This window comes from Ranitomeya variabilis, chromosome 6 (assembly GCF_051348905.1).
Source record: "Ranitomeya variabilis isolate aRanVar5 chromosome 6, aRanVar5.hap1, whole genome shotgun sequence".
NCBI lineage: Eukaryota > Metazoa > Chordata > Amphibia > Anura > Dendrobatidae > Ranitomeya > Ranitomeya variabilis.
Genome location: NC_135237.1, coordinates 16199616 through 16217023, shown reverse-complemented (window position 1 = coordinate 16217023; position 17408 = coordinate 16199616). Strand labels below are relative to the sequence as shown.

General features: G+C 44.8%; 1 protein-coding gene and 1 long non-coding RNA gene across 3 annotated transcripts in view; one reads left to right on the top strand and one right to left on the bottom strand.

Annotated features, from left to right (window-relative positions):
- The first annotated feature begins 1637 nt into the window (after window positions 1-1637).
- Window positions 1638-13532, top strand: LOC143781356 (uncharacterized). 2 transcript variants are annotated; one of them, XM_077267921.1, is made up of 7 exons: window positions 1638-1797; window positions 4090-4206; window positions 4279-4353; window positions 7147-7188; window positions 8758-8853; window positions 10243-10392; window positions 12954-13532. In XM_077267921.1, the coding sequence occupies exons 1-7, from the start codon at window positions 1687-1689 to the stop codon at window positions 12966-12968; spliced, it is 606 nt and encodes a 201-aa protein (XP_077124036.1). In that variant the 5' UTR covers window positions 1638-1686; the 3' UTR covers window positions 12969-13532. The 2 variants fall into 2 exon arrangements, with proteins under 2 accessions (XP_077124036.1, XP_077124035.1); XM_077267920.1 differs by having other exon boundaries at window positions 8758-8874.
- The window catches only part of LOC143781357 (uncharacterized), a 31013-nt gene continuing 21339 nt past the window's right edge, over window positions 7735-17408 (bottom strand). Inside the window, exons 2-3 of the long non-coding RNA XR_013216675.1 lie at window positions 7959-8050; window positions 7735-7871 (exon numbers count right to left, since the gene is read on the bottom strand). This is a non-coding gene — a long non-coding RNA (uncharacterized LOC143781357). The remainder of the gene's footprint in view (window positions 7872-7958; window positions 8051-17408) is intronic.

Below are 17408 nucleotides of genomic sequence, written 5' to 3'. Positions count from 1 at the left end.
ATCTAATCCTCTCCTGTGTGATACTGACTGCTGAGCCGTGTATCTAATCCTCTCCTGTGTGATACTGACTGCTGAGCTATGTATCTAATCCTATCCTGTGTGATACTGACTGCTGAGCCGTGTATCTAATCCTATCCTGTGTGATACTGACTGCTGAGCTGTATATCTAATCCTATCCTGTGTGATACTGTCTGCTGAGCCGTGTATCTAATCCTCTCCTGTGTGATACTGACTGCTGAGCCGTGTATCTAATCCTATCCTGTGTGATACTGACTGCTGAGCCGTGTATCTAATCCTATCCTGTGTGATACTGTCTGCTGAGCCGTGTATCTAATCCTCTCCTGTGTGATACTGACTGCTGAGCCGTGTATCTAATCCTGTCCTGTGTGATACTGTCTGCTGAGCCGTGTATCTAATCCTATCCTGTGTGATACTGTCTGCTGAGCCGTGTATCTAATCCTCTCCTGTGTGATACTGTCTGCTGAGCCGTGTATCTAATCCTCTCCTGTGTGATACTGTCTGCTGAGCCGTGTATCTAATCCTCTCCTGTGTGATACTGACTGCTGAGCCGTGTATCTAATCCTGTCCTGTGTGATACTGTCTGCTGAGCCGTATATCTAATCCTCTCCTGTGTGATACTGACTGCTGAGCCGTGTATCTAATCCTATCCTGTGTGATACTGTCTGCTGAGCTGTGTATCTAATCCTCTCCTGTGTGATACTGACTGCTGAGCTGTGTATCTAATCCTCTCCTGTGTGATACTGACTGCTGAGCTGTGTATCTAATCCTCTCCTGTGTGATACTGTCTGCTGAGCCGTGTATCTAATCCTATCGTGTGATACTGTCTGCTGAGCCGTGTATCTAAGCCTCTCCTGTGTGATACTGTCTGCTGAGCCGTGTATCTAATCCTCTCCTGTGTGATACTGTCTGCTGAGCTGTGTATCTAATCCTATCCTGTGTGATACTGTCTGCTGAGCTGTGTATCTAATCCTCTCTTGTGTGATACTGACTGCTGAGCCGTGTATCTAATCCTATCCTGTGTGATACTGTCTGCTGAGCTGTGTATCTAATCCTCTCCTGTGTGATACTGACTGCTGAGCTGTGTATCTAATCCTCTCCTGTGTGATACTGACTGCTGAGCTGTGTATCTAATCCTCTCCTGTGTGATACTGTCTGCTGAGCCGTGTATCTAATCCTATCGTGTGATACTGTCTGCTGAGCCGTGTATCTAAGCCTCTCCTGTGTGATACTGTCTGCTGAGCCGTGTATCTAATCCTCTCCTGTGTGATACTGTCTGCTGAGCTGTGTATCTAATCCTATCCTGTGTGATACTGTCTGCTGAGCTGTGTATCTAATCCTCTCCTGTGTGATACTGTCTGCTGAGCCGTGTATCTAATCCTCTCCTGTGTGATACTGTCTGCTGAGCCGTGTATCTAATCCTGTCCTGTGTGATACTGACTGCTGTGTATCTAATCCTCTCCTGTGTGATACAGTACTGCCCTCCTTGCTCTGTTGGGGGTACACTGCATTCTCCACAGATGTTGCCCCCATAAGTGGCTTAGTACAGAGGGGGAGGGTCCGGGGTTTGGTGCCGGCGGCTCATTCACGGGAAGAGGGGGAGGGGCTGCGGCTGCGGCTGCTTCAGACTTTTGCATTGTTTTTAGCGGGGAGCGCAGAGTCGCGGAGATGAGGGCGCTGCTGGTTCTGGGCTGCGTCGCTCTGGGCCTCTTGTTGGTGGCAGCGTCTCATCAGGACCTGGAGGAGTCCGAGAAAGAAGCTGCAAATGAGAGAGTCCAGGTAAGTAACCACAATGGCCACAGGACATGACTGAGAGAGAGCGCAGCCTTACTAGAGGTCCTGGATAGAGAGCGACAGAGTGCAGCCTTATAGGTCCTGGATAGAGAGCGACAGAGAGAGCGCAGCCTTATTAGAGGTCCTGGATAGAGAGGAACAGAGAGAGTGCAGCCTTATAGGTCCTGGATAGAGAGCTACAGAGAACGCAGCCTTATTAGAGGTCCTGGATAGAGAGGGACAGAGAGAGCGCAGCCTTATAGGTCCTGGATAGAGAGCGACAGGGCAATTTCCCCCAGAAGGTTCTGGATAGAGAGGGAAAGAAAGAGCGCAGCCTTATAGGTCCTGGATAGAGAGCGACAGAGAGAGCGCAGCCTTATAGGTCCTGGATAGAGAGGGAAAGAAAGAGCGCAGCCTTATAGGTCCTGGATAGAGAGCGACAGAGAGAGCGCAGCCTTATAGGTCCTGGATAGAGAGGGAAAGAAAGAGCGCAGCCTTATAGGTCCTGGATAGAGAGCGACAGGGAGAGCGCAGCCTTATAGGTCCTGGATAGAGAGGGACAGAGAGAGCGCAGCCTTATAGGTTCTGGATAGAGAGGGACAGAGAGAGCGCAGCCTTATAGGTCCTGGATAGAGAGCGACAGAGAGAGCGCAGCCTTATTAGAGGTCCTGGATAGAGAGGGACAGAGAGAGCGCAGCCTTATAGGTTCTGGATAGAGAGCGACAGAGAGCGCAGCCTTATAGGTCCTGGATAGAGAGAGACAGAGAGAGTGCAGCCTTATAGGTCCTGGATAGAGAGGGACAGAGAGAGCGCAGCCTTATTATAAATCCTGGATAGAGAGCGACAGAGAGAGAGTGCAGCCTTATTAGAGGTCCTGGATAAAGAGTGACAGAGAGAGCGCAGCCTTATAGGTCTTGGACAGAGAGCGACAGAGAGAGCGCAGCCTTATAGGTCCTGGATAGAGGGAAAGAGAGAGCGCAGCCTTATTATAAGTCTTGGATAGAGAGGGAAAGAGGGATGATATAGAGAGAGCGTGACATGAGACAGACACAAGGAGGGATGGGGACTCGGAGAGAGGGGCAGAGTCTCCTTGAAAAGTGCCAAAAAGTAGTTCTGCCTCTATTGCCCAAAGCGACCAATCACAGTGCAACTTATAGCTTACAATTTTCTCTGCTAAATGAAAACTGTGCTGTGATTGGTCGCTAGGGTCAACAGAGACAGATTTACATTTTGCATGATCAGGGATGATGGGAGTGATACGCTGTGTGAGATCCAGAGATGATGGGAGTGATACATTGTGTGCTGTCCATGGATGATGGGAGTGATACATTGCGTGCGGTCTGTGGATGATGGGAGTGATACATTGTGTGCTCTGTGGATGATGGGAGTGATACATTGTGTGCTGTCTGTGGATGATGGGAGTGATACATTGTGTGCTGTCTGTGGATGATGGGAGTGATACATTGTGTGCTGTCTGTGGATGATGGGAGTGATACATTGCGTGCTGTCTGTGGATGATGGGAGTGATACATTGCGTGCTGTCTGTGGATGATGGGAGTGATACATAGTGTGCTGTCTGTGGATGATGGGAGTGATACATTGTGTGCTGTCTGTGGATGATGGGAGTGATACATAGTGTGCTGTCTGTGGATGATGGGAGTGATACATTGTGTGCTGTCTGTGGATGATGGGAGTGATACATAGTGTGCTGTCTGTGGATGATGGGAGTGATACATAGTGTGCTGTCTGTGGATGATGGGAGTGATACATTGTGTGCTGTCTGTGGGTGATGGGAGTGATACATTGCGTGCTGTCTGTGGATGATGGGAGTGATACATTGCGTGCTGTCTGTGGATGATGGGAGTGATACATTGCGTGCTGTCTGTGGATGATGGGAGTGATACATAGTGTGCTGTCTGTGGATGATGGGAGTGATACATTGCGTGCTGTCTGTGGATGATGGGAGTGATACATAGTGTGCTGTCTGTGGATGATGGGAGTGATACATTGTGTGCTGTCTGTGGATGATGGGAGTGATACATAGTGTGCTGTCTGTGGATGATGGGAGTGATACATTGTGTGCTGTCTGTGGATGATGGGAGTGATACATTGTGTGCTGTCTGTGGATGATGGGAGTGATACATTGTGTGCTGTCTGTGGATGATGGGAGTGATACATAGTGTGCTGTCTGTGGATGATGGGAGTGATACATTGTGTGCTGTCTGTGGATGATGGGAGTGATACATAGTGTGCTGTCTGTGGATGATGGGAGTGATATATTTTATGATTTTTTTTCAGGATGATTTTGTGAAGAACCGAGACATCCGATCAACGGGAGGAAAGAAAAGTAAACCACCCAGGAAAACGGGAGCATGGAGCACCCTGGCGAGACCGTCCAAGCCGAGGGAGAAAAGGGTCAGTGTGCAGCAGCGCACAGGCGGAACGGCGCCGGCAACCGATCTGTAATACTCCCATCATCTCTTACAGGGCACTAAGGAATCCTCCAATCGACAAGGGAAACCGAAGAGATGTAATGGATGTTTCACGGCTTTGATTAAAAGGGTAAGTAGCGTCCTCGACCTCCAACTTTTCTATTGTGAGACTACAATTCCCAGCATGCAGCCAATCACAACCATCCTTTCACACAAGCTTCCTAAAAATCCTCCACTCACAGAGGTACATGGTGACTTCTCACTCCCCACATGGCGGTACGGCAGGGGCTGTGCACGTGTGCGGCCATGAGGGGCAAATGACCGGATCTTAGTTCTGTCACTTTTTCACTTAATATAACTAACTTTCTGTAACTTTCTGTAACTTTCTGTAACTCTGACTTTGGCTCCTGGTGGACATGGGCGGGGTGGGGGGTGGGAGTTGAAGCAATGTGGATCATCTCTAGGTTTCATTGAAGGGCATCCACTGATCCTTTTTGTGGACGCTGCGCCCCGTAGTAGCCCTCCGGAGAAGAAATGTCAGACTTTCAGGCTTCCATAAGTTTCTGGACCTGGTTGAAAAATATTTAGATTTGAGAGTCCTCAGTGGTTGATACCTTTTAATGGCGAACTGAAAAGATGGTAACAAATTGCAGCTTTCGATACTACTCAGGTCTCTTCATCAGGCAGAGAATAATACAAAATCGGAAGAGTCACATATTTATACACAGGAATAATGCAATAGATAAGACGAGTGACTGAAGCAGAACTATCATTATGGGAGAGGGAGAAACAGTTGTGGCCGTAAATATTGGAACAGTTCATAGATAAGGAGTGTGAAAGTTTTATTGTCCTCTGGGGTCTGGTTCTATGTTCTGATGCCCCCACAAGGTCTGAGGAGCTAATTCCTTAGTTGATGTAGAAATACATAAATCCATGCGACACATTCATTCCTGCACTGAGAGTGTCACCAGTCGTCATCTATATATATAATTGTCTAAGGGTTTTTCTGTCTGTCTGTCGGTCCTGGAAATCCCACGTCTCTGATTGGTCGAGGCCGCCATAAAGGTGTCATAAAGGTTGCCTCGACCAATCAGCGACGGGCACAGTCTGCCGCGAATTCTGGAATCATCATTGTCCATATACTACGGGGACATGCATATTCTAGAATACCCGATGCGTTAGAATCGGGCCACAGCCTAGTAAGTTTATATTCCCAGATCCTTCTGTCTCTCTGAGATTTGAAGTTTCCTTTTAATACCAGTAACTTTATGTCCATGGTGTTGTGATCAGGGAAAAAACAATGTTTGGCCACGTGTAAATCTATCTTTTTTCTTTTGTGTGGCGATGAGAGTTCATCCTTGTTCTCAGTTTCTGCCCTGTCTCCCCCAGTCAGACACTTCGTACATATAATTAGGTACACCCCACTAGATGTGATGCAACTGAAAGTACCTGGGATCTTGTAGTCCTGATGTGAGTTGTGATCTTTATCTTGTCCGTGGTCATTATAAATGGACAGGTTTTACATTTTTTCTGGTTGCAGGGAAAGGTTCCTGCAGCTGTTGGAGAGGACAGGGAGCTTCTGACAATGATGCTTCTTAGATTTGGGGGCTGCCTAAAACACAGTAGTGGGGGGACTGGAAATATGAATTGTAATCGGGCATCTTTTTGTAGTAAAGGTTGTAATTTCCGGGCAGCTCCCCTTAGCGCCTCCAGATTTGGATTATAGGTGACTACTAGAGGTACCCGGTTATTTTCTTCTTTAGCTTTGTAATGTAGCAGGTCAATGTGAATTGTGGCTAACACGGTACCACAATACAATTTGTTATTGTACATAATGTAGCAGGTGATTCCTTGATATTCTAGTTGCTCTTGTAATTTGGTTTTGAATTGTTCTTGGATGGTCGCCCTGATTCAAAAAGGTCTTTCTGAGGCCACCAAGGTGTTCATCCCTGTCCAAAGCTATACACATCTATACAAAGCTAAAGAAGAGAATAACCGGGTGCCTCTAGTAGTCACCTACAATCCAAATCTGGAGGTGCTAAGGGGAGCTGCACGGAAATTACAACCTTTACTACAAAAAGATGCCCGATTACATCCATTTTTCCAGACCCTCCACTACTGTGTTTAGGCAGCCCCCAAATCTTAGAAGTATCATTGTCAGAAGCTCCCTGTCCTCTCCAACAGCTGCAGGAACCTTTCCTTGCAACCAGAAAACATGTAAAACCTGTCCACTTATAATGACCACGGACAAGATAAAGATCACAACTCACATCAGGACTACAAGATCCCAGGTACATTCAGCTGCGTCACTTCTAATGTGGTGTACCTAATTATTTGTACTAGATGTCCAACTGGGGGTCTGTATGTGGGGGAGACAGGGCAGAAACTGAGAACAAGGATGAACTCTCACCGCCATACAATAAGAGAAAAAAGAATGGATCTACCTGTGGCCAAACATTTTTGTATCCCTGATCACAGCACCATGGACATGAAATTACTGGTATTAAAAGGAAACTTCAAATGCCGGAGAGACAGAAGGATCTGGGAATATAAACTGATGACGACTGGTGACACTCAGTGCAGGAATGAATGTGTCGCATGGATTTATGTCTTTCTACATAAACTAATGAATTTGCTCCTCAGACCTTGTGGGGGCATCAGAACCATGGACCAGACCCCAATCAGAGGACAATAAAACTTTTACACTCCTTATCTATGAACTGTTCCACTATTTATGGACATAACTGTTTATCCCTCTCCCATAATAATAGTTCTGCTTCTCCTCACTTGTCTTATCTATTGCATTATTCCTGTGTATAAATATGTAAATCTTCAGATTTTGTATTATTAATATAATATTATTATATTAAATGGACCTGTCTGTTAATCGTTGTTACTTTTATATTTATATTTGATGTTTCAGGAGGAATTGAATAAGTTCAACCCGACTGTGCGACATAATCGGGTAAGTAAGACTGAAAGCCTGCTGATGTGAAGACGAGAAGCAGACAGGAGGGGTAACACGTGATCCAGGGGCCCTAATTCTAAATCTGGGGCCCCCACGTATTATGTGCCATTACATAACACAGACCTTTGCCCCCTTAGTGGAGGGCTCAGTGCTGCCCCTATAGCTGTGGCCCTGAGGTTCTAATTCTTGCTCTTAAAGGGACAGATGATGACTTCAGGACACTGTAAGTGACCTGACCAATCAGAAGTGAGAGCTGAAGCCACACCCCTCAGTCACTTCTCCTTTGACCGCATGGAGAGGAATAGACATGGCGCTCTTCCATGATATTTAAAGGGGAACTCTATTAAAATCATTAGGTTGCTGGCTTAAAATGGCAAAAGGGTTCTCTGCAGATCCTGGCGAGATTTGGATATGTTACTTTTTCTACAAGAGCTGGAAGCATCACGATTAGCGGAGACCCTTTTCAAAAGCCAGGTGTGCAGTGCCCCCCCCATATTGCTGCTACATAGGGGATATACACCCTCATATATGGATCCTAATACTGTCGGGGTCTCTTTCTCTTGAGCAATAGGACCAACGCCCACAGGGAAATTCCTCCTTCATTTTTGCAGAACACGAAGTGAGCAGACGACAGGCCCCAGCTGGTTCTTGAAGGGCGACATCTGGATTTAACAAAAAGCCTGTAAACAAAGCGAGAAACAGACAAGAGCATCTAAGATTAATGAGAGGAAATAGGACATTAAACATCTGCAGACTTGTGTTCTTACTAATAGGGAATTTCTATCTTTGCCTTCACCGCATCCTGAGAGTCGTCACGTATCTGGAATCCAGTGAAAACTGAATCTGGGGATAAAACAGACTGAACATAGAGAAAATAAAGATATTAAAAGTGAAAATGTGCTTCACATGGATCAGTCCAGTGCTTGCGTTAGGTTTGTGATAAATTATCCTCTGGGGGCGCTGTTCCACTAGTGTCTATTGAAAAACTTGTTGGGATGAGTGGTGAGAAATGGTACTGCACCTCATGGAAGTATCTGAAAACTGCAGATTTAGATGAAGCATCTCCCAGAAATGACAGGTCCTCAGCAGAACACAACAGTCCTGACATGCTCTGTGCTGCTGGGGACCTTGTAATGTATCATATCCAAATTGTCCCCTTCCATTTAACATCCAACATAAGACAGAGACTCTGCCATATAAAGCCTCCTAGAAACATCCCTTTATCTGTTGAACTCCTCTCCTGAAATACTCTGTGCTGCTGGACTGACTCTGTGACCTCACATGAGATCAGCACACTCCCATCCTGAAATTCTCTGTGCTGCTGGACTGACTCTGCGACACTGTGACCTCACACGAGATCAGCACACTCCTCCTGAAATACTCTGTGCTGCTGGACTGACTCTGCGACACTGTGACCTCACATGAGATCAGCACACTCCCATCCTGAAATTCTCTGTGCTGCTGGACTGACTCTGCGACACTGTGACCTCACACGAGATCAGCACACTCCTCTCCTGAAATACTCTGTCACAGTGTTACTATAGATCACTCATTTTTCTTGTACAGGACACAGAAGAACATGTGAAAATAAAGAAGTATCTGAAGTCAAAGAATAAAGAAAAGAGGAGAAGAAACAAGGGCCACAAGCACGCCCACTATCCGGTAATGCACGCCCACTATCCGGTAATGCACGCCCACTATCCGGTAATGCACGCCCACTATCCGGTAATGCACGCCCACTATCCGGTAATACATGCTCACTATCCGGTAATGCACGCCCACTATCCGGTAATGCACGCCCACTATCCGATAATGCACGCCCACTATCCGGTAATGCACGCCCACTATCCGGTAATGCACGCCCACTATCCGGTAATGCACGCCCACTATCCAGTAATGCACGCCCACTATCCGGTAATGCACGCCCACTATCCGGTAATGCACGCCCACTATCCGGTAATGCACACCCACTATCCGGTAATGCACGCCCACTATCCGGTAATGCACGCCCACTATCTGGTAATGCACGCCCACTATCCGGTAATCCACGCCCACTATCCGGTAATCCACGCCCACTATCCGGTAATCCACGCCCACTATCCGGTAATCCACGCCCACTATCCGGTAATGCACGCCCACTATCCGGTAATGCACGCCCACTATCCGGTAATCCACGCCCACTATCCGGTAATCCACGCCCACTACCCTGTAATCCACGCCCACTATCCGGTAATGCACGCCCACTATCCGGTAATGCATGCCCACTATCCGGTCATGCACGCTCCCTGCAGTAGAATCTCAGGCAGGATCACAAAGGGTTAATCATTCAACGTTGCAATCAAACGTTCTGTAACTTTGCATTTGTGTCTTTCTTTGTCTGGTTTTTCGTGTTTTTCACCTGTTCGTCCTTTGTGTTCATCGGATTTCTTTTCTAGCTTTCTTTAGTGCTCACGTGTGGTGGGGGTTTGGAGTTTCTAAATGTTTTCAGCCAATCATTTATTTGCATTTTTTTAACCCCTTCACAACATATAATATACAGTAACGTTCTATGTCATATTTCTGATATTTCGATGTCCACATCTTTCCCATCATTCCATGACCTCAGCTGGGGGTCTACTGAAGACCACCACGACTCATTACAATCCTCTTGTGGAAGCCAGCGTTTAGCACTAGACCATGACGTTTGCTGCACAGAGCTCTACTATGGAATCACTGTGTATAGTGCGAGCGATCAGACGATCACAGGTTCAAGCTAAATACAGTTACAAGTGAAAAAAAGGTTTTTAAAACTATAAAAAAAAAATACAAAAGATAAATTCACCCCCCTTTTGATTCATTAAAAGTAAATATAGAGATAACAGACAGCAATCACCAGTGATCAAGTGATCGCCGGGACCAGTAGTGGCCAAATCAGCTCTCCAGAGTGTCCACATCTGACTTTCTCCACTGTGCGCCCCCTGCTGTACACTCACAGTAGTGCAAGGTTTATATGCAGCAAGAAACGGCAATATAGAGCTAACGCGCAAAACCGCCTATTTATTGTCAACACAGACCGAGGATCCAGAGATCGGACACAACAAGAGACGCAAACATCACAGAGGGAAGAAGGAACGAGATCGTGTCCGAAACGGGGCTTTCACTGGTCTTGGAGGAATCTCACCTAACATGGAGAAAATGCGCCCGGACAATGGTAACCCCCAGGTAACAGTCCACATAAGGAAGGAATATAAAACATAGAACATCGTAGAAGACATCAAGTGTAAAAACAGTAATTACATTCTTAAACATAGGTGCAGTATTATAGTAGTTATATTCTTGTACATAGGAGCAGTATTATAGTAGTTATATTCTTGTACATAGGGGGCAGAATTATAGTAGTTATATTCCTGTACATAGGAGCAGTATTATAGTAGTTATATTCTTGTACATAGGGGCCAGTATTATAGTATATATATATATTCTTGTACATAGGGGGCAGTATTATAGTAGATATATTCTTGTACATAGGAGCAGTATTATAGTAGTCATATTCTTGTACATAGGGGGCAGTATTATAGTAGTTATATTCTTGTACATAGGAGCAGTATTATAGTAGTTATAATCTTGTACATAGGGGCAGTATTATAGTAGTTATATTCTTGTACATAGGGGCAGTATAATAGTAGTTATATTCTTGTATATAGGAGCAGTATTATAGTAGTTATATTCTTGTACATAGGAGCAGTATTATAGTAGTTATATTCTTGTACATAGGGAGCTGTATTATAGTAGTTATATTCTTGTACATAGGAGCAGTGTTATAGTAGTTATATTCTTGTACATAGAGGCAGTATTATAGTAGATATATTCTTGTATATAGGAGCAGTATTATAGTAGTTATATTCTTGTACATAGGAGCAGTGTTATAGTAGTTATATTCTTGTACATAGGAGCAGTATTATAGTAGTTATATTCTTGTACATAGGGAGCTGTATTATAGTAGTTATATTCTTGTACATAGGAGCAGTGTTATAGTAGTTATATTCTTGTACATAGAGGCAGTATTATAGTAGATATATTCTTGTATATAGGAGCAGTATTATAGTAGTTATATTCTTGTACATAGGAGCAGTGTTATAGTAGTTATATTCTTGTACATAGGAGCAGTATTATAGTAGTTATATTCTTGTACATAGGGGCAGTATTATAGTAATATTCTTGTACATAGGGGGCAGTATTATAGTAGTTATAATCTTGTACATAGGGGCAGTATTATAGTAGTTATATTCTTGTACATAGGAGCAGTATTATAGTAGTTATATTCTTGTACATAGGAGCAGTATTATAGTAGTTATATTCTTGTACATAGGGGCAGTATTATAGTAGTTATATTCTTGTACATAGGAGCAGTGTTATAGTAGTTATATTCTTGTACATAGAGGCAGTATTATAGTAGATATATTCTTGTATATAGGAGCAGTATTATAGTAGTTATATTCTTGTACATAGGGTCAGTATTATAGTAGTTATATTCTTGTACATATGGAGCTGTATTATAGTAGTTATATTCTTGTACATAGGAGCAGTATTATAGTAGTTATATTCTTGTACATAGGAGCAGTATTATAGTAGTTATATTCTTGTACATAGGGGCAGTATTATAGTAGTTATATTCTTGTACATAGGAGCAGTATTATAGTAGTTATATTCTTGTACATAGGGGCAGTATTATAGTAGTTATATTCTTGTACATAGGGGCAGTATTATAGTAGTTATATTCTTGTACATAGGGAGCTGTATTATAGTAGTTATATTCTTGTACATAGGGGCAGTATTATAGTAGTTATATTCTTGTACATAGGGGCAGTATTATAGTAGTTATATTCTTGTACATAGGGGCAGTATTATAGTAGTTATATTCTTGTACATAGGAGCAGTATTATAGTAGTTATATTCTTGTACATAGGAGCAGTATTATAGTAGTTATATTCTTATATATAGGAGCAGTATTATAGTAGATATATTCTTCTACATAGGAGCAGTATTATAGTAGTTATATTCTTGTACATAGGGTCAGTATTATAGTAGTTATATTCTTGTACATAGGGAGCTGTATTATAGTAGTTATATTCTTGTACATAGGGGCAGTATTATAGTAGTTATATTCTTGTACATAGGGGCAGTATTATAGTAGTTGTATTCTTGTACATAGGGTCAGTATTATAGTAGTTATATTCTTGTACATAGGGAGCTGTATTATAGTAGTTATATTCTTGTACATAGGAGCAGTATTATAGTAGTTATATTCTTGTACATAGGGGGCAGTATTATAGTAGTTATATTCTTGTACATAGGAGCAGTATTATAGTAGTTATATTCTTGTACATAGGAGCAGTATTATAGTAGTTATATTCTTGTACATAGGGGGCAGTATTATAGTAGTTATATTCTTGTACATAGGGGCAGTATTATAGTAGTTATATTCTTGTACATAGGAGCAGTATTATAGTAGTTATATTCTTGTACATAGGAGCAGTATTATAGTAGTTATATTCTTGTACATAGGAGCAGTATTATAGTAGTTATATTCTTGTACATAGGAGCAGTATTATAGTAGTTATATTCTTGTACATAGGGGCAGTATTATAGTAGCTCCTGCAAGATGAAGTCTGTGCTCCATGACGGGGTTAGAGCACTAAAAAGAATAAAATAATGGAATTTAAAAAATGTGTGTCGTATGTCATCATTATCGTATGACTGATTACTGTGTTATCATATTGCAGGATATGACAGAATGAAGATGATTCCCCTGAGAATCCATCGTCCCATTGTCCTGTGATCATTAGTAGCGCTGTGGAGAGATGCAGGACTTCTTCACTCTTTGCCCTTTGTAGTATTTCTGTAGTCTCACAGTAATGAATGTTTAGTCCATAGGACACAATGTATCTCTATAGTCTCACAAGAGCAGAACTGATGGCTCTTCTGCTGCAGCTGAGAAGCGACTGTCAGCGCCGGCGGCAGAGAAGAATACACAGCTTAGAGTAATTAGGAACCAGCACTTGTAGTAAATAAAGTCAGTAAATCAACTTTGATTGTTGTTTTGTGCATGTGCAACTGATAAAAGTTCAAATGATGTTTCCTCCACCGCGAATCTCCGCAGATCAGAAGCCTGAGAGAAATGAAGGAGCTTGTACACAGAGCTGCCAGCAGCCATCACTTCCACTGCAACAGCAGTGACATCAGAGAACTGTATAATCCGCATTGTAAACTCAGTGTCACAATAATCTGCTGAGTGCGCGCTGTAAACATTTTACCTGCAAAGTAATTTCAATAAAAATAGTACCAAAGAGTTCTGTATAAAATGTTAGTGTTAGTTCATTTCCCTACCCATACAGCTTTGTATATCATCTGTCATAACAAAGAATTAATGAGATAATGTAATGAGTATATTTTTGAATGTAAAGTTTACTTCTAACTCTGAAGCCACCACTAGGGGGAGCTCCCTGTATACAGATACGTGATAAGATCCTGTCTGCAGTCACCACTAGGGGGAGCTCCCTGTATACAGAGATACATGATAAAATCCTGTCTGCAGCCACCACTAGGGGGAGCTCCCTGTATACAGAGACACATAAGATCCTGTCTGCAGCCACCACTAGGGGGAGCTCCCTGTATACAGAGATACATGATAAGATCCTGTCTGCAGCCACCACTAGAGGGAGCTCCCTGTATACAGAGATACATGATAAGATACTGTATGCAGCCACCACTAGGGGGAGCTCCCTGTATACAGAGATACATGATAAGATTCTGTCTGCAGCCACCACTAGGGGGAGCTCCCTGTATACAGAGATACATGATAAGATCCTGTCTGCAGTCACCACTAGGGGGAGCTCCCTGTATACAGAAATACATGATAAGATTATGTCTGCAGCCACCACTAGGGGGAGCTCCCTGTATACAGAGATACATGATAAGATTCTGTCTGCAGCCACCACTAGGGGGAGCTCCCTGTATACAGAGATACATGATAAGATCCTGTCTGCAGTCACCACTAGGGGGAGCTCCCTGTATACAGAGATACATGATAAGATCCAGTCTGCAGTCACCACTAGGGGGAGCTCCCTGTATACAGAGATACATGATAAGATCCTGTCTGCAGTCACCACTAGGGGGAGCTCCCTGTATACAGAGATACATGATAAGATCCTGTCTGCAGCCACCACTAGGGGGAGCTCCCTGTATACAGAGATACATGATAAGATCCTGTCTGCAGTCACCACTAGGGGGAGCTCCCTGTATACAGAGATACATGATAAGATCCTGTCTGCAGCCACCACTAGGGGGAGCTCCCTGTATACAGAGATACGTGATAAGATCCAGTCTGCAGTCACCACTAGGGGGAGCTCCCTGTATACAGAGATACGTGATAAGATCCTGTCTGCAGCCACCACTAGGGGGAGCTCCCTGTATACAGAGATACATGATAAGTGTTGTGAATTAGACTTTTTGGGCTCCCTCTTGTGGTCACTAGTGATATGACTCTGGGATTGTCTTTCCTCAGTTTGGCACCCACCTGGGTCGTTAGTCCAGGGGTGTTGCTATATAAATTTCCTGGTTTCTCAGTCCTGTGCCTGGCATCGTTGTAATCAGTTCCTTTCTGTTTGCTCCTGTCTGCTGGTCTTGGATCTTGCAAAATTAAGCTAAGTCCTGCTTCCTTGTTTTTTGGTTATTTGCTTTGCTCTTAGTTTTTGTCCAGCTTGTACTAAATGTGATTCCTGATTTTGCTGGAAGCTCTAGGGAGGCTGGAGTTCTCCCCCCGGGCCGTTAGACGGTTCGGGGGTTCTTGAATATCCAGCGTGGATATTTTGATAGGGTTTTTGCTGACCATATAAGTCGTCTTACTATATTCTGCTATTAGTCAGTGGGCCTCTCTTTGCTAAATATCTAGTTCATTCTTATGTTTGTCTTTTCTCCTTACCTCACCGTTATTATTTGTTGGGGGCTTGTATCCAACTTTTGGGGTCTTTTCTCTGGAGGCAAGAAAGGTCTATCTTTTCCCTTCTAGGGTTAGTTAGTTCTCCGGCTGGCGCGAGACGTCAAGAACCAACGTAGGCACGTTCCCCGGCTGCTGCTATTTGTGGTGCTAGGTTTAGATATACGGTCAGCCCAGTTACCACTGCCCTATGAGCTGGTTTTTTGTGTTTGCAGACTTGGTATGTACTTTCGAGACCCTCTGCCATTGGGGTCATAACAGTATGCCAGGCCAAGGTTAAATGTTTAATGCATTGCAGAAGTGGGATTACAAGAAAGGGAAGTCTGAGTTTTTTTTGTTTTGTTTTTCTTTCCTCTCTTTTTTCCTCCCCTTTACCTCTGAGTGGCTTGTGCTTGCTGCAGACATGAATGTCCAGACTTTGATTACAAGTGTGGATCAGCTTGCTGCTCGTGTGCAGGGCATACAAGCAGGGCCGGCGTTAGGGCCAGGCAGACTAGGCAGCTGCCTGGGGCCCCCACTCCCTTGGGGGGCCCCCAGTATCTACAGCAGACGCTTCACTGATAATAATAGCATTATCAGTGAAGCTTCCGATGTAGAGACTGGTTAAGGACCTGTAGTGACATCACGATCAGGTGACCTGCCATGTGACCGTGATGTCACCACAGGCCATGTACTCAGGGACTGTCTGGATGTTTCTGCAGGGGAAAAGGAGCGTGCAATGAAGCACAGGAGCAGCGGCCACTGAACCTCCCCCATCAGAGTGATAGAAGCGCTCATTGGCCAGTGCTCCTGCCCTCCTGCATGGGGCCTCTGAGGGGGAGCTAGAGATGGCAGCTACCAACCTGAGCTGTGAGCTAAGCAGTGCAGCACTGTGTGAGCTGCTCCTGTCCTTCTGTCAGCTGAGCTCCTCCTGCACGGAGCCTCTGAGGGGGAGCTAGAGATGGCAGCTACCAACCTGAGCTGTGAGCTAAGCAGTGCAGCACTGTGTGAGCTGCTCCTGTCCTTCTGTCATCTCCTCCTGCACGGAGCCTCTGAGGGGGAGCTAGAGATGGCAGCTACCAACCTGAGCTGTGAGCTAAGCAGTGCAGCACTGTGTGAGCTGCTCCTGTCCTTCTGTCAGCTCCTCCTGCACAGGGCCTCTGAGGGGGAGCTAGAGATGGCAGCTACCAACCTGAGCTGTGAGCTAAGCAGTGCAGCACTGTGTGAGCTGCTCCTGTCCTTCTGTCAGCTCCTCCTGCACAGAGCCTCTGAGGGGGAGCTAGAGATGGCAGCTACCAACCTGAGCTGTGAGGTAAGCAGTGCAGCACTGTGTGAGCTGCTCCTGTCCTTCTGTCAGCTCCTCCTACACAGAGCCTCTGAGGGGGAGCTAGAGATGGCAGCTACCAACCTGAGCTGTGAGCTAAGCAGTGCAGCACTGTGTGAGCTGCTCCTGTCCTTCTGTCAGCTCCTCCTGCACAGGGCCTCTGAGGGGGAGCTAGAGATGGCAGCTACCAACCTGAGCTGTGAGCTAAGCAGTGCAGCACTGTGTGAGCTGCTCCTGTCCTTCTGTCAGCTCCTCCTGCACGGAGCCTCTGAGGGGGAGCTAGAGATGGCAGCTACCAACCTGAGCCGGCAGATAAGTAGTAGAGCACCGTCCCACTGTGTGTGCTGCTCCTGGTGATGATGGCTCCTGTCCTGCTGTCAGCTCCTCCTGCTCTTGTCGGCAGTCCCAGCAGAGGAGAGGGCAGGGAGGTGTCTGCTGGGACAGTGCTGCTGGGAGCAGGAGGGCTGCAGCTGATAGTGTGGAACATTTCATTCCCTCCAGCATAAAGCATGTATCTGAGGTGTGTGCAGTGTGTAGTGTGTGCTGTCTGTGAGCTGTGTGTGTGTGTTTATGTGAATCACATGTATCAAATGAGCATTTGTTGTGCCGCATCTGTGTGTATGTGTGTATATAAGTGCGTGCCATGTGTATGTATATAAGTGCGTGCCATGTGTGTATATACGTGCATTGTATGTATGTATGTATGTATAAATGTGTGCCATGTTTGTATGTATGTGTGTGAATAAATGCATGCCATGTATGTGTATAAGTGCGTGCCATTTACATGTATGTATGTGCCATGCGTGTTTGTGTATAAGTACATGGCATGTATGTGTGTGTGTATACAAGTGAATGCCGTGTGCGTATAAGTGTGCCATGTATGTGTATGTGTGTATAAGTGCGTGCCATGTGTGTGTGTGTATAAGCATGTGCCTTGTA

Excerpts from the sequence above, each read along its gene's own strand:
- LOC143781356 (XM_077267920.1), top strand. The coding sequence starts at position 1,687 with ATGAGGGCGCTGCTGGTTCTGGGCTGCGTCGCTCTGGGCCTCTTGTTG. Across the intron at positions 1,798-4,089 it reads CTGCAAATGAGAGAGTCCAG|GATGATTTTGTGAAGAACCG; the intron begins GTAAGTAACCAC and ends ATTTTTTTTCAG. Across the intron at positions 4,354-7,146 it reads TCACGGCTTTGATTAAAAGG|GAGGAATTGAATAAGTTCAA; the intron begins GTAAGTAGCGTC and ends TTGATGTTTCAG.